The sequence below is a fragment of the Pipra filicauda genome, unplaced genomic scaffold (assembly GCF_003945595.2).
Source record: "Pipra filicauda isolate LSUMZ 115617 unplaced genomic scaffold, ASM394559v2 scaffold933_size49302_pilon, whole genome shotgun sequence".
Taxonomy (NCBI): Eukaryota; Metazoa; Chordata; class Aves; order Passeriformes; family Pipridae; genus Pipra; species Pipra filicauda.
In genome coordinates this window covers 23,395-49,304 of record NW_024105124.1, presented here as the reverse complement: position 1 = coordinate 49,304, position 25,910 = coordinate 23,395, and the positions used below count along the sequence as shown (strand labels likewise).

Sequence of the window (25,910 nt, the reverse complement as noted above, 5' to 3'; positions counted from 1 at the left end):
TCCCAGCACCATCAGCTCAACTGGTTTTAGTGCCAGTTCTCCTTCCGAGCGAAAAAGGATCAAACCTCGAGGAACATTCCCAGGTTGGCTCCGACCTTTTCCTTTCTCTCCCTGGTCAGTCAGGGGTTAAACTGTTCGAAGCCGGGGGGTTTTCTGCCCCTTCCTCACCTGCTTCTTGACGCTGTCGATCTCGGAGCGCAGCCGCTGCACGTGCCGGTTGAGCTCGGAGATCTCCTGCTTGGTGTTCCTGAGGTCGTCCCCGTGCCTGCCGGCCGTGGCCTGCAGCTCCTCGTACTGTCCGGGAGAGGGACGACCCATCAGGGCAAAATCTGCCCCCTTTGGAACCACCCCGGGCTGCTGGGACCCCCTCCCTGAGCCCACGGGACCCCCTCCCTGAGCCCACAGGAGCCCCTCCCAGGGCCATTGGAGCCCCTCCCTGAGCCCATGAGAGTCCCTCCTGGAGCCCACGGGACCCCCTCCCTGAGCCCACGGGACCACCTCCCTGAGCCCATGAGAGTCCCCCCGGAGCCCACATTAGAGCCCCTTCCTTATCCACGTGGACCCCCTTCCATGACCCACGGGACCCCATCCCTGACCCACAGAGCCCCTCCCGAGGCCCACGACCCCACTGCGGCCCTGAGCCCATGAGATCCCCCCTTGACCCAGGAGATCCCCTCCCTAGCCCACGGGACCACCTCCCGAGCCCACGTTACCGAACCCTCCCGAGCCCACTGGACCCCCCGCCCTGATCCAGCGGGATACCCTCCCTGAGTCCACGGGACCCCCTCCCTGAGCCCACGGGAGCCCCTCCCTGAGCCCACGGGACCCCCTCCCTGAGCCCACGGGACCCCCTCCCTGAGCCCACGGGAGCCCCTCCCGGATCCTGGCCCTGCAGCCAGAGCCGAGCTGTGCAACGGGACCCCCGAGGAGGTTTTCTGGGCCGAGCCGGGGTTTGTCTGTGTCTGTTCCAGACAAGATGCGGAGATTCGAGCGGGGAACCCCCCGGGCCCTTCACCTTGGTCTGGTACCAGGACTCGGCCTCGGCGCGGCTGCGGTTGGCGATGTCCTCGTACTGCGCCTTCACCTCGGAGATGATGCTGTCCAGGTCCAGGTTCCGGTTGTTGTCCATGGTCAGCACCACCGAGGTGTCGGAGATCTGGGTCTGCATCTGGGACAGCTCCTGCCAAGCGCACGGCGGGAGGTGATTCCTCGGGAGAGGCCTTTCCCTGCTCCCGGGCGAGGGAGAGGCGGCTGCAGATTGGGATCTGAACAGCTCAGGTGTGGCCCCAGAGAGGGAAAGGATTTGGCACCTCCCGGGGGGAGAAATCTGGGGCTTTCGGGGGAATGGGGGCAGAGGAGCTCTTAACGAGGGTTGGGGTGGTTTTGGACTCACGGCCTCGTAGAGGGTTCTCAGGAAATTAATCTCTTCGGTCAGAGCGTCTGCCTTGGCTTGTAGTTCCACCTTGTTCATGTAGGAACCATCCACATCCTGGGGGACGAGAGATTTTTGGGTGGGTTAGACCCCCACCAGCAAACCAGGAACAGGCACAGCTGCAGGAACGCTCCAGGGAAGAGCCACAAAACCAAAAACTAAAGGGGGCTGGAATAGGAATGGATGGATCTACGGATGGGTTTGTGCCTGGGAGGGGAGTTAGAGCTCCACAGGCAGCCGTCCCTTGGTGTTCTGGAACGTTCCCTCACCTTCTTGAGCGTCACGAACTCGTTCTCGGCGATGGTCCTCCTGTTGATCTCATCCTCGTACCTGGGGCAGGGAGGCAGGAGGAGCATTTGTTTGGGCAGGAGCAGAGGGAGGTGATTTTACCTCGCAGGAATGAACTTCCTCAAGAGCGTTTTGCATACGAGGCTCTTTTCTCCCGCAGCAGAGACCACGAAGCCGAGCCAGTTAAAACAAGACATCAAACCCATCCGAGCAGATCCCTCATTTTCCACTCGTTTCTGGCCATTACTCATCCTCTCCTGCTGCTGATTTCAGCAAACCAAACGTGCTGCCCTGAAACTCCCCGTGCAGTTGTTTTCTCTCTCAGGAGGCAATTTAGTTAATAAGCCTTTGATCCTGCTCTAAATTACCCCCTGAACGTTCGGTGTGTTTGGATGTGTTACCCCGTTACCGGGAAAACTTCTCCTTGGGAAAATTCCTCCCGGAGAAAAAAAAAAACAAACCATCCCAGCTTTCCCTGCCGGGAATCCCAGGGTTTCCCTGGGGCTCCCCTGGGTCCCCCCAGCTGGTTTGAGGGTGGGGAAAGGGCTGCACCCCCCAGCACCCCCAGACTTACTTCTTCTTGAAGTCCTCCACCAGGTACTGGGTGTTGAGCAGCTCCCCCTCCAGCCGCCCCTTGTCGCTCAGGAGGCTGTTGAGCTGCACCCTCAGGTTGTTGATGTAGGTCTCGAAAAGCGGCTCCAGGTTGTTCCTCACGGTTTTCATGCCCTGCTCCTGCAGGAGGCTCCACTTGGTCTCCAGCACCTTGTTCTGCTGCTCCAGGAACCGCACCTGGAAAAGAGGGGTGGGAAGGGGGGGAGGTTGTGGGAGCTCAGAACCAGCTCGGGGGTGAGGGGGGGAGGTTGTGGGAGCTCAGAACCAGCTCAGGGTTGGAAAGGGGAGGAGGTTGTGGGAGCTCAGAACCAGCTCGGGGTTGTGGAGCTCAGAACCAGCTCGGGGTTGTGGGAGCTCAGAACCAGCTCAGGGTTGGGAAGGGGGGGAGGTTGTGGGAGCTCAGAACCAGCTCGGGGTTGGGGGGGGTGGGTTGTGGGAGCTCAGAACCAAGCCGCGGGGTTAGGGTAGTTGTGGGAGCTCAAACCAGATCGGGGTGTGGGGAAGGGGGGATGTTTGTGGGACTCAGACCAGCTCGGGGTTTTGGAGCTCAGGACAGCTCAGTTTTTGGAAGGGTGGAGGTTGTGTGGAGCTCATAACCACTCGGGGGTGCGGTTTTGGTTTGTGGAGCTCAGAACACTCGGGGTGAGGGGGGTGAGGTTGTGGAGCTCAGAACCACTCGTGTGGTAAGGGTGGAGGTTTGGTGGAGCTCATAACCACTCGGGGTGAGGGAGGGGGAGGTTGTGGGAGCTCATAACCACTCCAGGTTGGGAAGGGGGGAGGTTGTGGAGCTCAGAACCAGCTCGGGTTGTGGGAGCTCAGAACCAGCTCGGGGTTGGGGGGGGTGGGTTTCTCCTTCCAGCTGCTTTTCTCGGCCCAATTCTCGCCTGGCAGGGGCACAATTTGCTGTTTGGGGGCAGGGACCCTGCTCAGTGCCACAGACTCTGGAACCACCCTGATTTTCTTGCCTGCCCCTCGTTGCTTTGCTAAATCGTGGATTTCGTGTGAGGAGTGTGTGCAAAATCAGATAAGGAGCAAAGCAGGGCTTGTTCTTTCATTAAAATAACGTTATTAAGGTGTGTTTTCTCCTTGCCTTCGTTAGAGTTCTCCCACCCCACTAAAGCTCCAAAATATTGCAGCGTTTTCCTCCAAGCCAAAGAGGAGCTGCTCAAGCAGAGCAGGAGCGGAGCAGATTTCTGGTTCCTCGGTGAAATGGGCAGTGCTGGATCAGATTTTGACCTATTTTGAGCTGAAAACCCCAAACGTTCTGGTGCTGTTGCAATGACGGATTTAAATGCCCTTGAGGGAATTCAAGCAACAGGAGCTGCTTCTCCCCTTTTGCCAATTTTTGGGGTCATTTTCGGTGGGTTTCTTGCGTCTCACTTTAATCAGCTGAAAATCTGTTCTCGGGGCTCAGTGGACAGAGGCAAAAGTCTCCAGAAGGGCGGGATTGTCTTCCGGAGCTTCCCTTTCCCCACTGCCCGTGGGACGAGGAGGATTAAAGGAGGTGATTAATTCCTGGCAACCACGGGGTGACAGGTGCCATTCCCTGGAGTTCCCGGGGCATCTTCCAGCCTCATCCCTCGCTTCTATTCCTCCTTGATGTGCCCGTCAAGCACGAAAAAACCCCCCCCGGGGCAGGATATTCCGGGGAGAGCCCGGGTCTCACCTTGTCGATGAAGGAGGCGAATTTGTTGTTGAGGGTTTTGATCTGCTCCTTCTCCTCCTTCCGGATCCTTTGGATGTTGGGGTCGATCTCCAGGTTGAGGGGCTTCAGGAGGCTCTGGTTGACGGAGACTTCGTGGATCCCCCCCGCCGGGAAGGCGGGGTACCCGTAGCCGAGGTTGGCGAAGCCGCCCCCGTAGGCGCTCCCGGCTCCGTAGAAGCTCCCACCCCTCCCAGCCACGGAGATCTTCTTGCAGCCGCCGACGTTGTAGAGGCTCTTGCTGCCGAAGCCCCCCCCGACCCTGGCGAAGCCGCTGCCGGCGCCGCAGCCCCCCAGGCGGGTGACGGAGCAGGAGCTGAAGCTGGTCCGGCACGTGCCGGGCACCGCGGCCGAGGCGGCGCTGAAGCCGCTCCGGCCCCGCTGGATCCGCACGGTGGACTGGCGAGACATGGCCCGGCTGGGTTTTTGGGGTTGGGATTGGGATTGGGATGGATGGATGGATGGATGGATGCTGCGGCGGGAATAGAGGAGCGGAGGTGCTGGCCCCGAGCGAGGAGTGGGCGGGATGAGGAGAGGGATGAACCTGTGCCGGGCACGGGCTGGGAGAGCCCTTTTATGCCGGGCTGGGCTGGGTTGGCTGAGGTGGATCTCCCCTCTGATGAATTCGGCTTGGCATGTCCGACAGCATTCTGCAGGGTGAACTCACCCCCACACACGCCCTGCTGAGACAATGCAGGAGGTTCTCAGCAACAGGGATTGTTTGGGAATAACTGTCGCCTTCTCCTGCCTCTGGAGACATCCAGACTCGTCGCCTTCCCCGAGCCCTGGAAGGTGAGGATGAGTCACGGCGGGCACGGGGAGAAAACACCGTTCCGAGCGCCTGTCACTCAACAGCTCTGCCTCGGGAAAACTCCATCCCTCGGGAGTGCTCCCAGCCCTTCTTCTGTTCCCAAGCAGGGCTTGGGAAAGTCCAGACCCTGGTGCTTCAGGAGAGGGGTCGGTGCCGGGCGGGGAAATGTTGCACAGCCAAGCTGCAGAGAATTCCCCCTGCAGTAAATTCAGTTCACTCTGCAGAGAATTCAATTCACTCTGCACTGAATTCCCCCTGCATTGAATTCACTTCGCAGAGAATTCTCCCTGCAGTGAATTCCCCCTGCAGTAAATTCACCCTGCAGGGAATTCAATTCACCCTGCACTGAATTTTCCCTGCCCTGAATTCCCTCCCTGCAGTAAATTCACTTTGCAGTGAATTCAATTCACTCTGCATTAAATTCACTTTGCAGTAAATTCACTTTTCAGTGAATTCAATTCCCCCTGCCCTGAATTCCCCCTGCACTGAATTCACTTCGCAGAGAATTCTCCCTGCAGTGAATTCACCCTGCAGGGAATTCAATTCACTCTGCACTGAATTTCCCCTGCCCTGAATTCCCCCTGCAGTGAATCCTCCCTGTGGTAAATTCACTCTGCAGTGAATTCAATTAATTCTGGACTGAATTCCCCCTGCAGTAAATTCACTTCACAGTGAATTCAATTCCCCCTGCCCTGAATTCCCCCTGCAGTAAATTCACTTTGCAGTAAATTCCCCCCTGCCCTGAACTCCCCCTGCAGTGAACTCCCCCTGCAGTGAATTCCTCCTGCCCTGAACTCCCCCTGCCCTGAACTCCCCCTGCAGTGAATTCCCCCTGCCCTGAACTCCCCCTGCAGTGAATTCCCTCTGGACTGAACTCCCCTTGCCCTGAAGTGTTTTACCCTGGGGGGGGTCTCTGATACGTGATTTGTGATAAAATCCTTCTGAGATTTGCCCAGAGAGGTTGTGGAATCCCCATCCCTGGAAGTGCCCAAGGCCAGGTTAGAGTCACCTGCTCTGGGGGAAGGAACTGGGGGGGCTTTCAGGTCCCTCCCACCCCATCCCATCCCATCCCATCCCATCCCATCCCATCCCATCCCATCCCATCCCATCCCATCCCATCCCATCCCATAATTCCATGTCCTGCCCGGTCCCCTCCGAGCCACCACGGGAATCTGCAGGAATTTGCTCCCACTCCAAAAGATCAAAGCTCAGCTCCCTCATCCCTGCTGAAAATCCTCCTTTGGAAGAACAATTCCGGGATGGAACTGAGGAGTTTGGGGGAGTCCCTTCTGTTCCTGGGAGTGCCGGGACAGCCGAGCTCTGTTCCCAACCTGTGCTGCTCCCTCGGGACCTTCCCTGGGCAGCAGGAAAACCCCCAACCAACAACCCACCGAGGAACAAAGAGCGGGGCAGGTTGTGGGAACGGGAACTGCTCTGACGCCTCTCTGGGAGGATCCATTCCCTATGGAAATGGGGCTCTTCCCAACACCCAGTTCACAACCACGGGGTCATTCCCCGAGGATTTCATCGGCTCTTCCAGCACAACTGGGATCCTGCCTCCTTGAACCCATCAGAGAATCAAATCCACCCTCTCCAGGATTCCCTACAGGACACAGAAAGACATCCCGGATCCGCCCTTTCCCGGCACAGCCCCTTGCAGGTGGTTTGAGTGACAAATTAAGCAGAAATGTCTAAACAATAATTCCTTTTGAGGGGACAAGAAGGAGGTTCCTGCACCCCCTCGTGCTGCGGGTTGGTCAGGGAAGGATGATCCGTGTTTAATTCCCTTAAACAAGAGGGGGAAATCGGAAATGTGTCCCCCTGAGCAGCTTCCCCTCGTGCTGTCTGTGGGTCTGAGCAGCTGCTGCAGCACAGGAATAATCCAATAATCAGGAATCCCCATAAAATCGAGGAACTACCCCGGTGGGGGGTGTTGTCCTTCCGTCTGTGGTCGGAGCAGGAGATTCCCAGGAATATTCTGTGTCCCGTCGTTTCCCCCGCTGCCCAACGGACAAGGCTCCAAATGGAGGTTTTTAAATGAAGGGGGGAAATAAATAACGATTTTGGGTTGGGTTTGGAGTTTATTTCCAGGCTGAGCTTTTATTGCAAGGAAGGGCTTAATCCCGGAGCTTTTGTCTCGTTGGGGCTGACGTTCCACACCCACGGGAGCTGGAAGCAGATGGATTAACAAACCACAGGGCTGTGTCCAAAAGGCATTTTTGGAAGGATTATTGCCCGGCTTTGGGGTTTTCCTCGCCAGCTGACAGAGGATGTCACGACCCGGAGGCACGAGGTGGATTCCCCCTCACGCAAAGCGGGCATTCCAGTCCCACAGTCAGAGATTTCCAGCTGAGAGAGGGGGAAATCAGGAGAGTTAGGGAAGGAATTCCTCCCTGGCAGGGCGGGGAGGCCCTGGGATGGATTTCCCAGAGGATGCCCCATCCCTGGAAGTGTCCAAGGCCAGGTTGGATCCGCCTGGGACAGGGGAAGGTGTCCCTGCCCACGGCAGGGGGTGGGATGGGATGAACTTTCCCACTCAAACCCATTCCGTGACCGTGAGATCCTCAAAGGCAGACGGAATTCCTCCCGGGCGGGAGCTGCTCTGTCCCTTCCATCCCCCTCCCCTCCCTCCGACCACCCCACAGGCTCCTCAATCCCACGTTTTTCCCAGCGAAATTCCCCACCGGACCCCGGATCCTCCCCTCCCGAGGGATCCCAGCCCCTGGAATTGTCTTTTCCCCCCTCTCCCAGCACGACGTGGGGAGCTCGTGTGGCCGAGCCAGGGCGTGCAGGGCTGAAATCCCCCCCCCGTTCCCAGGAGCCCGATGAGTCAGCGCTTCCCTCTCCCCCCTCGGGCTCCTTTTGCACCAGAAACTCGGCTTTTTTTGGCCAAAGAACGCGGCGGCTGCGTGTTATTAACAGCAGTAATAACCACCCGGCTCCTGCGGCCCGGCGAGAGGGAATTCATCGCTCCCCGTGCCCGCTCCCCGGGGTGGAGGTGATGCGGTTGTCGCTCACCTGGAAGGAATTTCCCAGGTAATTACAGGAGGCAGGACCGGCAGCGCCAGGAGCTGCAGCGGCAGGTTCGGGGGCCGGGCCGGTGGGAAGGGGGGTCCCCACCCCGGGCCCTGTTGGGCAAACAAAGAGGGTTTCCAGGTGACTCCCGCGGGAGTGTCTCCAGTGGGGCTCCGGAGCGGGAATTCGCTCCTTTTCCTCCTCCGGGGGTGGTCCCGGAGCGGGAATTCGCTCCTTTTCCTCCTCCGGGGGATGGTCCCGGAGCGGGAATTCGCTCCTTTTCCTCCTCCGGGGGTGGTCCCGGAGCGGGAATTCGCTCCTTTTCCTCCTCCAGAGGGTGGTCCCGGAGCGGGAATTCGCTCCTTTTCCTCCTCCGGGGATGGTCCCGGGGCTCTCTCGCTGCTGAGGAGCTTTTCCCCCTGATCCCCCCGCAGGTCCTGCCAGGGCTGAGCCCCCCCGGCGGGGCAGAGCTTGGACGGGCTCTGAATCCTTTTCCATCCCTTCCCCTCCTCGTGTCTTCCCTCCGGGACGAGCAGAGGGTGCAAGGCCCAGCCCGAGAGGCAGGAGAACCCTTTGCAGCACACTGTAAACCTGGGACTAAAGCCCTAAACCTGGGACTGAAGCCTTAAACCTGGGACTAAAGCCCTAAACCTGGGACTAAAGCCCTAAACCTGGGACTAAAGCCCTAAACCTGGGACTAAAGCCCTAAACCTGGGACTAAAACCCTAAACCTGGGACTAAAGCCCTAAACCTGGGACTAAAGTCCTAAAATTGGGACTAAAGACCTAAACTTGGGACTAAAGACCTAAACTTGGGACTGAAGCCCTAAACCTGGGACTGAAGCCCTAAACCTGGGACTAAAGCCCTAAACCTGGGACTAAAGCCCTGGCTGAGTTTGGGTCTGGCACCGTGCCGACATCAAGGCAATAACTCTCCTCTGGGATCAGGAGGTGAGTCCTGACTCCGTCAGGGCAACAAATGTGACTCCGGCCCCCATTCCGTGAGGAATTTGAGCCTTTTTGCTGTGTTTTAGTGAATCTGAGCGTTTTAGTGAGCAGGGACGACTCCCACAGCTTTGCCCCGGTCTCTCTCCATCTCTCAGCTCTGCTGCTCCTCTCCAGCATCCCCCTGGAAATCCTTCGCCTGCTGCAGCTCCTCAGACCCGGCAGCAGCTTTTGGACGTGTCTGTGAGTGTTTAGTTTGCAAAAATGCCCGTATTTGTGAGACGAGAGCGAGTCCAACTCCCTCGCGCTGGTTCACCTGTGCTGCTTAATCTCAGTTTAATTATCAGCAAAGCCAGGGCTGTAATTTGGGTTAATTGCTTAAATTAAAGCCTTTGGGTTAAACTCGGGCTTCTCACCTGCGTTCAAACCCGGCTCCTTTCAGCCCTAATTCGCTGTCTCATCCCACGTTCCCCAAGCCCTGCCGGTCACCCCGGGGGGTTTGAGGGGACACCCAGGACCCCTCGGCCTCCCCGGGCCCCCCCGAGACCTCCCGGGTGGGGGGAGTGTCCCCGAATCCCGTTTCCCCGAGGGATGGATCGGGACGGGCTCCTCAGCTGCTTTCCCACAGGAGCTGCCCCGTGCCGGCCGTTCCAGCCCTCGGAGCGTTCCCAGCTCCAGCTGCTGGGGCACTTTGAAGTGTAGGCGTGACCTGCTTTCTCCGGAGAGTTGTTTTCGGGGCCAGCACGGAGCCACCGCTGCAGCCCAGGCTCTGGGAACGATTCCCTCTTGCTGGGGTTGCCTCGCACAGGGCGGGGGGGGCTCCTTTTCCCCGGGGTTTTGGTGCTCCTTGAAGGACCCTCCGAGCTTTGGTGGGGCCTGAAACCTCCTTCATCCTGATCTGGTGCTCCATTATCCTGTTGTGGTGCTCCTTTATCCCACTCTGGTGCTCCTTTATCCTTTTCTGTTGCTCTTTTATCCTTCCTTGGTGCTCCTTTATCCCATCCTGGTGCTCCTTTATGCCACTCTGGTGCTCCTTTATCCTACTCTGCTGCTCCTTTATCCCATCCTGGTGCTCCTTTATCCCACCCTGATGCTCCATTATCCCTTTCTGGTGCTCCTTTATCCCATTCTAATGGTCCTTTATCCCATCCTGGTGCTCCTTTATCCCATCCTGGTGCTCCTTTATCCCACTCTGATGCTCCTTTATCCTGTTCTTGTGCTCTTTTATCCCACTCTGATGCTCCATTATCCCATTCTGGTACTCCTCTATCCCATCCTGGTACTCCTCTATCCCACCCTGGTGCTCCTCTATCCCACCCTGGTGCTCCTCTATCCCACCCTGGTGCTCCTTTATCCCACCCTGGTGCTCCTTTATCCCACCCTGGTGCTCCTTTATCCCACCCTGGTGCTCCTTTATCCCACCCTGGTGCTCCTTTATCCCACCCTGGTTCTCCTCTATCCTGCTCCGGTGCTTGGATGGTGGTACCCAAAGGAACCCAAATCCCCCACATCCCCTTTTAAGACCTTTGGAGAACTCCCCAAGCCCAGTCAGGGCCGTTGGGGCTGTGACCTTCCCGAGCTGCACGTGGCAAACCAGATCCAGCAGGCTGAGGGTGCTCCCAGATGTTGCCACATCTCCTTTCCCAGGGCCCCAGGGCACGTCTCCTTCCTCCCGATGAGGGACACGGAGCCCTGGGAATGGGGCTGCTGGGGAGCCCCGTGAGCTCAGAGCAGCTCTGTGCCCGCACAGCCCCCGTCCCTCAGCTCCATCCTGCCCCCAGAGCTGCCCCTGGGCCCGTTTTCCACCCCGGGAGCGTGTGGAGTTTAATTTCTCCCCGTTAAAACAACCGGATCCGCACAGCGAGCTGGGAATCCCAGAACCTGCTGAGCTGGAAGGGACCCACAGGGTGGACATTACAGGGGGATCCCACTGGTTCCAGCCCCAGCATTCCATGAGAAGTTGGATCTCTGAGCTTTTCCATCTCTTTGTCCCACCCCGAGCTTCCAGGTGTGGGAATCCAGGCTGGAAGGAGGCACCTCCCGAAGGGACATTGGGGGGCACTTCCCCAGGGGCAGGAGCACCCCCGGGAGATGAGGATTCGGGTTCCAAACCCCCCAGGGCTGCTCGGGGGGGAAATGCCCCTGGGAGACGGGGATCCGAGGGCATCAGAGGGTCTGGATGCTCCGGGAAGGCGGGACCCCCCCGAGCAGTGAGGATGAGGAGGGAGGGGAGTGGGGAGAGATGTGAGAGATCCCAGTGAGGAGGGAGGGGATCAATGAGAGATCCCAGTGAGGAGGGAGGGGATCAGTGAGAGGCCCCAGTGAGGAGGGAGGGGATCAGTGAGAGATCCCAGTGAGGAGGGAGGGGATCAATGAGAGATCCCAGTGAGGAGGGAGGGGATCAGTGAGAGATCCCAGTGAGGAGGGTGGGATCAGTGAGAGATCCCAGTGAGGAGGGAGGGGATCAGTGAGAGGTCCCAGTGAGGAGGGAGGGGATCAATGAGAGATCCCACTGAGGAGGGAGGGGATCAGTGAGAGGTCCCAGTGAGGAGGGAGGGGTGGGTGAGAGATCCCACTGAGGAGGGAGGGGATCAGTGAGAGATCCCAGTGAGGAGGGAGGGGTGGGTGAGAGATCCCAGTGAGGAGGGAGGGGATCAGTGAGAGATCCCAGTGAGGAGGGAGGGGATCAGTGAGAGGTCCCAGTGAGGAGGGAGGGGATCGGTGAGAGATCCCACAACTCCCGAGGCGCTGTGGGGACAAGAGGAAGGGACTCGGTGTCCCAGCACAGGGAGGGATTCTTGGTGTGTCCCGCGCAGGGAGCTGGGACGGGTGATCCCGGTGGGTCCCTTCCAGCTCAGCACATTCATTCCCTGATCCCACGATCCTGCGCCGCGAGGGCTCCGAGCCTTTCCCTGCTCTGGGTCCCCACCTGCTGGAGACGCCGGGTGGGATTTGGGAGGTGCCGGGTGGGATCTGGGAGGTGCCGGGTGGGATCTGGGAGGTGCCGGGTGGGATCTGGGAGGTGCCGGGTGGGATCTGGGAGGTGCCAGGCGATGGGCGCGGGGGTCCCGCCGGGGCAGGAGCTCGGAGGGGTTTCCCTGCGGCTTCTCCAGGACGTTCCATGATGAGCTTTTCCCTTCCAGGCACGGCTGACGCCTCCCTTCTCCCCCAGCTGGAGTTTGCAGGGATCGAGGGCTGGGTGGGCACCAACCAGGCTCCTTTTGGGACCCCGAGGGCTGTGGGTCCTTCCTGGTCTCTCCCCTCCTGCCCCGACCCCTTTCCTCACCCTTGGTTTGTGGTCCTGCCTCCAGGGCTGGATTCCCACCTCGTGTTCTGCCTTTGGAGTTCCCACCTCGTGTTCCCACCTTCAGGACTGAGTTCCTACCTCGTATTCCTGCCTTTAGAGTTCCCACGTTTTATTCCTGCCTTTAGAGTTCCCACCTTTTATTCCTGCCTTTGGAGTTCCCACCTTTTATTCCTACCTTTGGAGTTCCCACCTTTTATTCCTGCTTTGAGAGTTCCCACCTTTTATTCCTGTCTTTGGAGTTCCTACCTCATATTCCTGTCTTTGGAGTTCCCACCTTTTATTCCTGTCTTTGGAGTTCCTACCTCATATTCCTGCTTTGAGAGTTCCCACCTTTTATTCCTGCCTTTGGAGTTCCCGCCTTATATTCCTGCCTTTAGGAATTCCCACCTCGTGCTCCCGCCCTCGGGGCCGGGTTCCCACCTCTGCCCCCTCCCTGCTGCCCCAGGGATTCCCCCCCAGCCCTGGCAGGGAGTGAGATCCAGGGGATGCCCCCGGAGCCCCAGGAGGGAGCCTGGAATCAGTTCAGGAGCTGAAACCCTCCATCCAGGGGCTCATGGAACCCCCCCCGGGGGGGCCGGTGGGAATTGGGGGTCCGGGTGCCGGGGGCACCTCAAAGACTTTGGGTCCATTCCAAATGAAGCCGAGGCCCCAAAACTGCCCTTCCGGAGGCACAGCCGGGATATTTCACGGGATATTTGGGGAAAGCTCCATGTGCCAGCACTGGGTGTGCAGGTTTGGGGCTCTTTGCCCCGTGCCCACCCCTCCTGGTCCCTGTGCTCCGTCCCCTCCCTGCTGTGACACCGATCCCTCCGTGTCCTCCCCGTGCCGCTGATTCCAGGGCTGGGCTCCTCCCAGGAGAGATTAACTACCCCTTGTACCAACTAACAGCTTCCCCTGCACGAGCCAGCTCATGAATCCCAGCTAAGCCTCCAGGAATCCTCCTTTTCCCACCTCCCTGTGCTCCCTCCCTCGGGCAGGGACAGGCAGAAAGGGCAGCTGTGCAGGTCACCCCCAGGAGGGGACTCATCCGGCTTTTGGCTCAGTCCCGAGGCAGCGGGGAAGCCCCTGTGACGAAGTCCGCCAGAAAGGGAAGAAGGAGAGTGGGGGGGATGAAAAAAAATAGGAAAACCGTGGGAACAGTCAAAGCACAAATGGTCCATGGGGGTGGGAGAGGAAAGGACCACAAGCCTAAGGCGTGATCAGCACACAACAGTAAGGAAAACCGCCACCAACTCCAGGCTTGCCTCATCCCACCATACTTACAAAAGACACACACTCCAGGCTGCTCATCCCACCCGCCTGCCCACCTGCCACCACTCAGGCGGCGAATCCAACCCGAATTTCCAAAGTCCACCATTCCAGGCTGCTCATCCCACCCTCCTTCCCACCTTCCACCATTCCAGGCTGTTCATCCCACCCTCCTTCCCACCTTCCACCACTCCAGGCTGCTCATCCCACCCTCCTTCCCACCTTCCACCACTCCAGGCTGCTCATCCCACCCTCCTTTCCATCTTCCACAGACCCAGGCTGCTCATCCCACCCTCCTTCTCACCTTCCACCATTCCAGGCTGCTCATCCCACCCTCCTTTCCCCCTTCCACCATTCCAGGCTGCTCATCCCACCCTCCTTTCCCACCTTCCCCAACCTGTCCCAGAGCTCAGCTCCTAAAGCTGAGAGTTTTTTCCCAAGGAGCCGATCCTGTCTCACCGCAGTGGGACTCATCCGGCTTTTGGCTCAGTCCCGAGGCAGCTTTTCCTCCCCTGTGCCTCAGTCCTCCATCCATGGAGTCATGGAATGGTTGGGCCTGGAAGGGACCTTGAAGGCCACCCAGTTCCACCCCCTTGCCATGAGAAGGGGCACCTTCCACCACTCCAGGCTGCTCATCCCACCCTCCTTCCCACCTTCCACCACTCCAGGCTGCTCATCCCACCCTCCTTTCCTTCTTCCCCTGGGTCTGGTTGCTTGTCCCACCCTCCTTTCCCCCTTCCACCATTCCAGGCTGTTCATCCCACCCTCCTTTCCATTTTCCACTGGATCTGGTTGCTCATTCCACCCTCCTTCCCACCCTCCATGAGCCCAGGCTGCTCATCCCACCCTCCTTTCCTTCTTCCACTGGATCTGGTTGCTCATCCCACCCTCCTTTCCCCCTTCCACAGGCCCAGATAACTCATCCCACCCTCCTTCCCACTTTCCCTGACTTGTCCCAGAGCCCAGCTCCTAAAGCTGAGTTTTGTTTCCTCGGGGAGCCGATCCTGTCCCAGGATCTGCCCCCAGAGTGTCCCCCCCGCAGCAGGGACGGGGCACAGGCACCCCGGGATGGGGCACAGGCACCCCGGGATGGGGCACGGGCACCCCGGGCCGGCAGAGAAGAAAAGCCAAAGCCCAGCAGGCTTTAAAAATGACAAATGCTCTTTATTGGACCTTCCCGTGTGTTGGGCCTGGAGGTGAAGGGGCTGCAGCCCCGGGGACGGGGAGTTAGAAACCAAACACACACCAAGCAAAGCCTTTCCCGCGGGGGCCTGAGAGAACAGAGGGGCTGGGGGGGAAAATCTTGTTGCAGAGAAAAACCTTTGGAGGTTGTAACCGGAGTCGCGGGCAGAGGCTTTGGGAGCCTCTCGGAGGAGAGGACCCGGGGCTGTGGCTCCACAAAGTGATCAGACGTGGCTTAGGACGAACGAAACCTCGTCCCCGATCAGGGATGCGCTTCCCCTTCCCTTTGGAGCGCGAATCCAAAGGGAGACCGAGGACAGAGGCGCTCCCGGGGGTCCGCAAAGCCCCGCCGGGGACCCGCCACAACCGGTGCTTCGGCCAAAGGCGCTCCGGGTTCCGGAGGGGGGGTCCTGGAGCCCCCCCCGCGGGCCCGGAGGTGAAGGACGGAGGAAGCAGAGGGTCTAGCGCAGCTATTTACACCCTGGACGCGCAGGGCAGGGGCGGGCGGGACCCGCTCCCGCCGCCCCCGGGGGGCTCTCCGCCCTTATCTGATGGTCTTTTTGCTGGTGGTGGTCTTGGAGACGATCCTGACGCTGCCGCCCGTGCTGGAGCTCACGCCTCGGCTGCTGCCGGAGCTGAAGGTGCTGCCCCCGCCGTAGCTGAGCCCCCCGAAGCCGCCGCCGCTGCCGCCCCCGAAGCCGCCGCCGCTCACGGAGAATCCGCCGCCGCCGCCGCCGCCCATCCCGAGCCCTCCGCCCATCCCCAGGCAGCTCCCGCCGCCGTATCCCATCCCGCTGGAGCTGCTGACCACGGCTGGGGGGGGACACACCGCGAACGGCCGCGTTAGGGTCCCGCTGCCCCCCAAAACCCCAAACTGGGGGGGTCTGTAGGGAGAGAGGGAGGGGGGAGGTACTTACAGACGCTGACGGCTCCCACTCCTTCTCCAGCCAGCCTGGTGGGAAAGGGGAAAGTGAGGAATGACGCCAACGACTGTCCCTGGGAGCACCCAGCGAGGCTCCCGGGGGGTCTCTGGGCTGGGGCAGGGCCGGGCCACGGGCGGGAGGTGACAACGCGCGTTTTGAGCAGCGCCGGGAGGTGACAACGCGCGTTTGAGCAGCGCCGGGAGGTGACAACGCGCGTTTGAGCAGCGCCGGGAGGTGACAATGTTGGTTTTGAGCAGTGCCGGGAGGTGACAATGCTCGTTTTGAGCAGCGCCGGGAGGTGACAATGTTCATTTTGAGCAGCGCCGGGAGGTGACAACGCTCGTTTTGAGCAGCGCCGGGAGGTGACAACGCGCGTTTTGAGCAGCGCCGGGAGGTGACAATGTTCATTTTGAGCAGTGCCGGGAGGTGACAATGTTTGTTTTGAGCAGCGCCGGGAGGTGACAACGCGCGTTTTGAGCAGCGCCGGGAGCTTGGGGGAACGAAGCTTTTCCTACATGATTTCACCGTCCCTCTCTGCCCCGGAGCTCCGGCCCCTCGGGAGGAGCTCTCTGAGCGCAGGGAGAGGGTCCCTGCCCTGAGGAGCAGCAGCACACACAGGTCCCCGTGTCCCCACCTGCTCTCCTCGCCCTCCAGCAGCTTCCTGTAGGTTGCGATCTCGATGTCCAGGGCCAGCTTGACGTTCATGAGCTCCTGGTACTCGCGGAGCTGCCGGGCCAGGTCCTGCTTGGCCTTCTGCAGGGCGTCCTCCAGCTCGCTCAGCTTGGCCTTGGCGTCCTTGAGGGCCAGCTCCCCGCGCTCCTCGGCCTCGGCGATGGCGGCTTGGAGGTTGGCACACTGGGAGGGGGGAGAGCAGGGACCTGGTTGGCTTGGGATGCCCCAAACAGCTCTCCCGAGTGTTGCTGGGGGGGTGCAGACACCAGAGTGTCACTGAGAGCCCAGAGAACCACAGGGGGATCACAAGGACTGTCGAGTCCAACTCTTAGCCCCGCACGGGACACCCCAAAAATCACACCCCATGCCTGAGAGCTTTGTCCAAGCACTCCTGGAGCTCTGCCAGGCTTGGCACCGCTGCCCTGGGGAGCCTGGTCCAGCTCCTGGTGGGATCTGGCTCTTTCCAACATGCCCAACCTCCACCAGCTCCCACCCACCCTGCACCCTGAGGGACCCCCCTGCAGGACCCCCCTGCAGGACCCCCCCGTCCCACCTGCTTCTTCACGCTGTCGATCTCGTTGCGCAGCCTCTGCACCATCCTGTTGATCTCCGAGATCTCGATCTTGGTGTTCCTCAGGTCGTCCCCGTGGCGCCCGGCCGAGACCTGCAGCTCCTCGTACTGGGACAGGGGAGGAGAGCACTGGTTACACCCCGGGGGGGGCTCAGGGGAGCAGAGGGGGCTGCGGGGCACCGGGAGCAGGTCTGGATGTGGGGAAAGGGCCGGGGGACAACATTCCCTTGGGAAAGCTGCCTGTGGAAGGGCAGCGTTTGCCGCCGGTTGTCGATGCTCGGCGTGATTGTAGAGCCCACACAACAGCCCGGGAGGGAAAGGGTGTCAGGTCAGAGCCACCAGTGAGCTCGAGGTCAGGGCACTGACACCCCCTGGATCCCGGGAATCAGGCTGTGTTCCTGGGAATCAGGCCGTGCTCCCAGGACCCACCTTGTTCTGGTACCAGTGAGCCCAATGTCAGAGAACTGACACCCCCTGGATCCCAGGAATCAGACCGTGCTCCCAGGAATCAGGCCGTGCTCCCAGAATCAGGCCGTGCTCCCAGAATCAGGCCGTGCTCCCAGGACCCACCTTGTTCTGGTACCAGTGAGCCCAATGTCAGAGCCCTGACACCCCCTGGATCCCAGGAGTCAGGCCGTGCTCCCGGGACCCACCTTGTTCTGGTACCAGGCCTCGGCCTCGGCGCGGCTGCGGTTGGCGATGTCCTCGTACTGCGCCTTCACCTCGGCGATGATGCTGTTGAGGTCCAGGCTCCGGTTGTTGTCCATGGAAAGCACCACCGAGGTGTCCGACACCTGCTGCTGCATCTGGGACAGCTCCTGCCCGCCGGGAGAGACACGGGGTCAATGGCCGGGGGTGGAAGTGCTTTGGGAACTCTCCCCGAGCTCTTCCCTTGCGTTTCCGCTGCTCCGTCGGCATTTTCCACCTTATTCCTGCTCTGTCACTTCCAAAGAGGCTGGGACCACCCTCTCTTGGTGCTGGACAGCCCCAGGCACAGCTCCCAGAGCTCTGGGACTGGGGATCCACAGGGAAGGAGCTGTGAGGATGCTCTCCAGGGGAATTTTGGGTCCCAGAGCCCTGGGATGGGGGATCCATAGGGAAGGAGCCATGAGGACACTTCCCAAGGGAATTTTGGGTCCCAGAGCTCTAGGATGATGGGGATCCATAGGGAAGGAGCTGTGAGGATGCTCTCCAGGGGAATTTTGGGTCCCAGAGCTCTAGGATGATGGGGATCCATAGGGAAGGAGCCATGAGGATGCTCCCCAGGGGAATTGTGAGTCCCAGAGCTCTGGGATGGGATGATCCATAGGGAAGGAGCTGTGAGGATGCTCTCCAGGGGAATTTTGGGTCCCAGAGCTCTGGGATGGGATGATGCCGGATGATCCTCTGGGTGTGGGAATGATCCATTCTCTCCAGGGGAATTTTGGGTCCCAGAGCTCTGGGATGGGATGATCCATAGGGAAGGAGCCGTTAAGACCCTCTCCAGGGAATTTTGGGCGCTCACCGCCTCGTAGAGAGCCCGCAGGAAGTTGATCTCCTCTGCCAGCGAGTCTGCCTTGCCCTGCAGCTCCACCTTGTTCATGTAGGCACCGTCCACGTCCTAAGGGAAGGAAACCCAGGGATTTCTGGTGAAATCCAGGAGCCAGAGGGGAGTGGGGACAGCAGGGACCCTGCTTCCGGGTCTGTTACTCATGGAATCATGGAATCGTGGGATGGTTCGGGTTGGAAGAGACCATAAAGAGCATCTCGTTCCAACCCCTATCCCACCATCCCAGGGGGATCCAACCTGGCCTTGGACACTCCCAGGGATCCAGGGGCAGCCACAGCTCCTCTGGGAAATCCATCCCAGGGCCTCCCCACCCTCCCAGGGAGGAATTCCTTCCCAAAATCCCATCTCTCCCTGCCCTCTGGCAGTGGGAAGCCATTCCCTGTGTCTGTCCCTCCAGCCCTTGTCCCCAGTCCCTCTCCAGCTCTCCTGGAGCCCTTCAGGCCCTGGGAAGGGCTCTGAGCTCTCCCTGGAGCCTTCTCCAAGCCAGTGGAGGTGGGATGGGATGGGATGGGATGGGATGGGATGGGATGGGATGGGATGGGATGGGATGAGTGTGTGTTCCCCTGGAGAAGGGAAGGCTCCAGGGAGACCTTGGAGCCCCTTCCAGAGCCTGAAGGTGCTCCAGGAGAGCTGGAGAGGGACTGGGGACAAGGGATGGAGGGACAGCACAGGGGAGAAGGGTCGGCTGGAGGACCCCAACCCCCACCAGTTCCACTGAGTGAGTCAATTCCCTTTTGATTCCCACAATTCCCTTTTGATTCCCACAATTCCCTTTTGGTTCCCACAATTCCCGGCTCCCTCACCTTCTTGAGCACCACGAACTCGTTCTCGGCCCCCGTGCGCCGGTTGATCTCATCTTCATATCTGCCAGGATGAAAGGGAGGGGGAGGCTCGTGGTGGGAACCGGGAGCTGGGCCCGCCCCGCTCCCAGAGCCTCAGCTGTGGCTCCCGGCCGGGTTCCACCCTCCCACCCGGCTCCCACCCTCCCACCCGCTCATCCCGAGCAGACTCGGGGCGAATATTGCTGCCTTTGAACCTCCAGCCTGTGAGTAGGCCCGGCTCAAATGAGCCCCTTTCGGTGGCCGCCCATGAAGCCGAGCTCACACGCGGATGTGCCCGTGGAGCCCGGTCGGGCAGGAAGCGGGAGCTGCTCTCCCGGGTGACCTCTGCCCCGAGCAAAGTTATGCAAAAAAAGGGCTTTCAACAAAGCCTGCGAAGGCATAATGAGGGAGCCAGCTGCTATTTGATATTGTAATGACGCTGATGGCTCTGAATCAGCCGCCGCAGCGTTTAATTAAACATGAAACGGCGGGGTTGGGCAAGAGCAGGATCATCCCGGGGTTCTGGGGAGCTTTTCGTGGCTCTGAGCAACATCCTCTCATCAGATAACCAGGGCAGGGCCGGGCTGGAGAGCAGACGGAACACGAGGGCTCTCCAGGCAAAGGCCTGGGTTTCAGGGGCAGGTTCGTGCCAGTCCCCAGACCAATCCTGGTGAGGGTTCCCCGCGGCGGGAGCTCGGAGCAGGCACGGGAAGGAGCCGGTGGAAGGGGAACTCTGGGCTTGAGTAACTCCAGACTTGAAATAAAATGTGTTCTCCTTCCCAGGTGGCAGCTCAGACATGTGGGAACCAACCCTAGACCTGAAATCCAATCTGTTCCTAGACCTGAAATCCAATCTGTTCCTAGATCTGAAACCCAACCTGTTCCCTCTTCTCTTTTTCTCAGGTGGCACCTCTGAAACTTGGGAACCAACCTAGACCTAAAATCCAACCTGTTCCTAGAGCTGAAATCCAACCTGTTCCCTCTTCTCTTTTTCCCAGGTGGCACCTCTGAAATCCAGACTATGGAATTAATAATTTTTGGGGTCTGATCAGTATTTCTGAAAGCCTAAAACACGTTTCAAGGCCTGAAACGCCCCCAAACCCGCAGCAGGAGCTGCGTCAGTCCCTCCTGTCAGATGAAAGCGCCGTCTCCCCGTCCCTCCTCCCAAAAATCTGCCTCTTCCCAGCCTTAATTACCCAATATTAACAAATTTCAGCCCTCTGGGGCGACTCTCAGACTGGTTCAATAAGGGAGAGGTTGTTCTCACCAGGCTGCAGCCAACTAAAAACCAACAGCCCTGCCTAAAAACCTACCAAGAAACCAACAGTCCTACCTAAAAACCCACCCAAAACCAACAGCCCTGCCTAAAAACCCACCCAAACCCCAACAGCCCTGCCTAAAAACCCACCCAAAACCAACAGCCCTGCCTAAAATCCCACCCAAAACCAACAGCCCTGCCTAAAAACCCACCCAAAACCAACAGTCCTGCCTGAAAACCCACCCAAACCCCAACAGCCCTGCCTAAAAACCCATCCAAAACCCAATGGCCCTGCCTAAAAACCCACCCAAAACCAACAGTCCTGCCTGAAAACCCACCCAAACCCCAACAGCCCTGCCTAAAAACCCACCCAAACCCCAATGGCCCTGCCTAAAAACCCACCCAAACCCCAATGGCCCTGCCTAAAAACCCATCCAAAACCCAATGGCCCTGCCTAAAAACCCACCCAAAAACAATGGCCCTGCCTAAAAACCCACCCAAAACCAACAGCCCTGCCTGAAAACCCACCCAAAAACAATGGCCCTGCCTAAAAACCCACCCAAAACCCAATGGCCCTGCCTAAAAACCCACCCAAACCCCAACAGCCCTGCCTAAAAACCCACCCAAAAACAATGGCCCTGCCTAAAATCCCACCCAAACCCCAATGACCCTGCCTAAAAACCCACCCAAAATCCCTCTCAGGTGCCAACTGGTGTGTCCTGAAACTGGTTCATCCCCCCCTCTGGCCACTGTGTCCCGGGAGGGGCTGAATTTCCTCCCCAGGGATATTTTTAAGTCCAAGAGCTGAACACCTCTCAGGTGGTGGGAGCTGAGCAAGGCTGAGCACTCCCAGCTCACTGGACCCTCTGGAAAAGACGGAATTTCCTTCACAAAGTGAGAACTGGGGGCATCTGGGAGCTGGAATTTCGTGGCCACGTTCCACTCCCTCCCTGCCTGCCCATCATCCCCCTGATTTACTCATTTCTCTGTGCCCAGGAGTGTTATTTTGGGACACTCCAGGGGTCAGACCCAGTTGCCCAGGAATTCTGTGCCGAGCACTGACCTTGCACTTAACAAATCTGCCTAACCAGGGGTTGGATTTATTAAACCTGAGCCCAGGGAAGAGGAAAACCCGGCGCGAAGCCGAGGTGTGAAACGGGCAGGAGGGAGGGAACCGCCCGCCCGGCTTTTCCTGCCCGGGGTTGTTCCTGCTGCCCCACACGATCCCTTACTTGTTCTTGAAGTCCTCCACCATGTCCTGCATGTTCCTGAGCTCGGAGTCCAGGCGGCCCCGCTCGCCCACCAGGCTGTCGAGCTGCCTCCGCAGGTTGCCGATGTAGGCTTCGAACAGGGGCTCCAGGGACTTCCTGGTGACCGTGTGCCCCTGCTCCTGCAGGAGGCTCCACTTGGTCTCCAGCACCTTGTTCTGCTGCTCCAAAAAGCGAACCTGGCGAGGGACAAAACAAAAAACAACCATCACGGGGACGTGTTGTTGAAACCCAAGGCACCAAAACACCCCCCCCAAACCTCGACCGCCGGGAAAAGGTGGGATCGTCAACACCTCTCGTGGCCTTGGAAGGTCAAGGGACACGGGGACAATCTGGCCAGAATTATTGGGAACATCCTTATTTCGGGTTCTCAGAAGTACCAGAAGGCTCTGGAGATGTTTAGAGGGAACTTTTGCGGAGTTTAGATCAGGCCAAACACCCGTATTTGCGATTTTAGGTGTTTCTCCCCTCAGCGGATGCTCAGCCCGCCTTACTGGTGTTATCCCACCGTAGAGCTGGTGTTATTCCATTGCTGGAATTTTACAACCAGGAGAAGATCCATCCAACCCCCGGGGACGTGTTTTACGGGGAGAAGGGGGAATTACTGTGCCAGTGAAAGGAAGGTGCTGAGAAGCTCATCCTCTCCGAGAGGAAACATCAGACGGGTCTTTAGTTTCCAGCCAAGCCCCGCCGATTGCCGGCCGGGATCCGTCCAGGCAGGTCCCCGGATCCAAGGGAAGTTTCTTCCTGAAGTTTTTTTCCCGAGGCGGCCGAAAACCGGCCCGGCCCGCCGGGCAGCAGCGAGCTCTCACCTTGTCGATGAAGGAGGCGAACTTGTTGTTGAGGGTCTTGATCTGCTCCCGCTCCTGCGTCCGCACCTTCTGGATCTCGGGGTCGATGTCGAGCTTCAGGGGGGCCAGCAGGCTCTGGTTCACCGTCACCTCGTGGATGCCGCCGGGGGGGCACACGGGGAACCCGGGGCCGCCTCGGCCGCCGAATCCGGGACCTCCCAGCCCGAATCCGCTTCCCAGCCCGTAACCGCCACCGGCACCGGCTCCTCCTAAGCCAAAAGCGGCTCCACCGCCACCATAGCCCAGCCCGAAGCCGGCGCCGCCGCCGAAGCCGAATCCGCCACCGGCTCCGCTCCGGAGACCCCCGATGGAGATCCTTTTGCTTCCACCCATGTTGTAGAGGCTCCTGCTGCCGAAGCCACCGCCGGCTCCGAAGCCTCCTCCGCCTCCGGCTCTTCCTCCCCCGACTCTGGAGACGGAGACGGAGCTGAAGCTGCTCCTGGTGCCCCCGCCACCGCCTCCCACGATGGCAGAGCCCGAGCTGAAGCCCCTCATGCCCCCTCCGGTGGATGATCGGAAAGAGATCCGGCTCATGGTGGCTGCAGACGCAAAGAGCAGGGGAAAAAAAGGGCCGGAGAACCGAAGCTGCGCGGCAGGAAAAGAGCAGAGGGCGAGGGAGGCAGAAACCCCTGTGATGGGAGAGCTCGGGAGCCTCCTCTTTTATCTGCTTGGAAAACTTGGCACGGGGATTCGGGACTTGATGTGCCTTGCAGCGACTTGCCTTGTCCAACACACCTCGGCTGCGGGAGGCGCTGAAAAATGCATTGTTTGCAGGCAGGGAAGTAACGGGCAGAGGGAGCTCCCCACCCCCCCAGCGCCTCTGAGTCATGGAATTAGAATTGAATGGGACCGGGGGCAGGATCCGACACGATTCCCGGGACCCTGGGAGCCGCTTTCCCTCAAGGGCTCGCTCGCTTGAGCAAGATCCCTCGCCCCGAAGGTTTTGCAAGTGGGGTTTTGGGGTTGGACACGTTTCGTAAGCGGCAGAAATCGGGGCTTTTCCAAGTTTTCCAGCTTCGGGGCTGGACGTGGGTCTCCCCGTTGTTGGCTTGGGGAATTGGGTGTGAAGGTGGTTTTCAGGATCAGAGCAGATGTTTCGATTTTGTTTGGGAAAATCAAATGGCAAAATCAAATTTGATTTTTTTGGGTTTTTTTTGGATCCGAGCGATCACGGGCTGGAGGGGATGAGCTGAGTGGGAGTTGCCTCCTGGCACTATTTTCTGGGATCTTCCCAAGAAATCATCTCCCCCCTTTGCAGGGGAAACCGAGGGATTAGTTCACTGAAGGTTTTGCAAGTTGGGTTTTAGGGTTGGACACGTTTCATAAGTGGCAGAAAATGGGGCTTTTCCAAGTTTTCCAGCTCCGGGGCTGGACGTGGGTCTCCTGTTGTTGGCTTGGGGAATTGGGTGTGAAGGTGGTTTTGAGGAGCAGAGCAGATGGTTTGAATTTTTTATTTTTTTGGGGGGGGAAATCAAATGGCAAAATCAGATTTGATTTTTTTGGGGTTTTTTTTGGATCTGAGCGATCACGGGCTGGAGGGGATGAGCTGAGTGGGAGTTGCCTCCTGGCACTATTTTCTGGGATCTTCCCAAGAAATCATCTCCCCCCTTTGCAGGGGAAACCGAGGGATTAGTTCACTGAAGGTTTTGCAAGTGGGTTTTTGGGGTTGGACACGTTTCGTAAGCGGCAGAAATGGGGCTTTTCCAAATTTTCCAGCTCTGGGGCTGGAAATTTGTTGGAGTGGGTCTCCCATTTGTTGGCTTGGGAAGCTGGGTGTGAAGGTGGTTTTGATGAGCAGAGCAGATGTTTCGATTCCTTTGGTTTGTTTTTTTTTTTTTTTTTTTGGAAAATCAAATGGCAAAATCAGATTCTGTTTTTTGGGGGATCTAAACGGTCGCAGGTTTGAAGAGATGAGCTGAGTGGGAGTTGCCTCCTGTCCCTATTTTCTGGGACCTTCCCAAGAAATCCTCACCCCCTCGTTGCAGGGGAACCCGAGGAATTAGTTAACACGACTCTGAAAGGCAGCAGGCGAATCCCTGTTCCAGAATCACTTCAAATTAGATTAAACAACACCACGAGACTCGTAAAACAGCCAGTCAAAAGCTGCTTGGAAGGATTGCTGCTCTGTAGGTTCTCCCTGTCAGGCCCAGGGTTCAAAAGCTCCCTCTGAAGTGGGATTTTTATCACTTTTTTCCGCCCCCCCTCAGTATTTATCCAACAGTTCCCACGTCAGTGCTGGAAAATGTTTCTAAAATAGCTTTTGCCTCTTGATCGTGGCCCGGGGTGAACCCTCAGGAGGAGCTTGAACCCCCCCGGTGAGTCTGGGTCGTGCTTTGGGACGGGGTAAGAGCTGGGGGTCCTTCTCCTGGATCCATGAACAGCTGGATGTGGGACACAAGGAAGATTCCCCCTCGCTGCCACCCAAAACACCTCCCAAAATGTTCCACTGAACCGGATTCTTCCCACCTTGGCCGGGTGATAAAACAGCGACGGGCTGAGGGATGAAACCCTGAGCTCCTAAACCAAAAACTCATCCTCAAATTCATCTACACCAGCAACAAAAATATCCTAAACCAAAAACTCATCCTCAAATTCATCTACACCAGCAACAAAAATCTCTCCAATTCACTGACATGAGTAATAAAAAAAAATTCCTCCCGAATCCACCAACGTGAGCAATAAAAAAAAAATCTCCAAAATTCACCAATGTGAGCAATAAAAAAGAAACCTCCCAAATTCAGCAATGCGAGCAATAAAAAAAAAAAACTCCCAAATTCACCAACACGAGCAATAAAAAAAAAAATCTCCCAAATTCACCAACACGAGCAATAAAAAAAAAAATCTCCCAAATTCACCAACATGAGCAATAAAAAGGAAACCCTCCCAAATTCAGCAACGTGAGCAATAAAAAAAAAAAAAATCTCCAAAATTCACCGACGTGAGTAATAAAAAAGAAACCCTCCCAAATTCAGTAACGTGAGCAGTAAAAAAGAAACCCTCCCAAACGTGAGCAATAAAAAAAAAATCTCCTGAATTCAGCAACGTGAGCAATAAAAAAAAAAACCCTCCCGAATCCACCGACGTGAGCAATAAGCGCTCCAAAAGGAGCAGCTCAAGGGGATCGGCTGCGTCTCGGAGCTTGTTTGTGTTGATGCGTTTCCAACCCCCGCTGTGTTTTTTTTTCCAGTCTGGGAACTTGAAAGGACCTGAGCGGCGGGGGCTGGGTTGGGCTGGGTCGGGTCTGGTCGGGTTCTGTCGGGTTTTGCCCCGCCGCGATCGGCGAACGCTCCCAAATCCCGGCTCCCCGAGCGATTGCCAGCGGTGACTCACCGGCCCCGCGGCGCCCATCGGAGCCCAGCCCGGGATGGGCCGATCCCGCTGGGAAAGGGAGACGGCGCCGGTAGCAAGGGGGTGCTCTCGCCCCGGCAGTGGGGATGTGGGAACATCCCGGCTGCT

The 25,910-nt window shown here is 58.4% G+C and overlaps 2 protein-coding genes across 2 annotated transcripts; both read right to left on the bottom strand.

Moving 5' to 3' along the window:
• Nucleotides 1-168: 168 nt before the first annotated feature.
• LOC113989624 (keratin, type II cytoskeletal 6A-like) lies at nt 169-4,588 on the bottom strand (the record flags this gene model as incomplete). Its single annotated transcript, XM_039391287.1, has 6 exons — nt 3,999-4,588; nt 2,295-2,509; nt 1,702-1,762; nt 1,394-1,489; nt 1,016-1,180; nt 169-294 (listed from the first exon to the last, which is right to left on the bottom strand). Coding segments are annotated over exons 1-6 (1,110 nt in total), but the record flags the coding sequence as incomplete, so codon positions are not given.
• A 10,497-nt stretch (nt 4,589-15,085) lies between these two features.
• LOC113989622 (keratin, type II cytoskeletal 6A-like) lies at nt 15,086-22,988 on the bottom strand. Its single transcript, XM_039391286.1, has 8 exons — nt 22,416-22,988; nt 21,568-21,782; nt 19,060-19,120; nt 18,212-18,307; nt 17,361-17,525; nt 16,690-16,815; nt 16,003-16,319; nt 15,086-15,344 (listed from the first exon to the last, which is right to left on the bottom strand). Exons 1-8 carry the CDS (start codon nt 22,986-22,988, stop codon nt 15,086-15,088), a joined length of 1,812 nt encoding a protein of 603 aa, XP_039247220.1.
• Nucleotides 22,989-25,910: the final 2,922 nt, after the last annotated feature.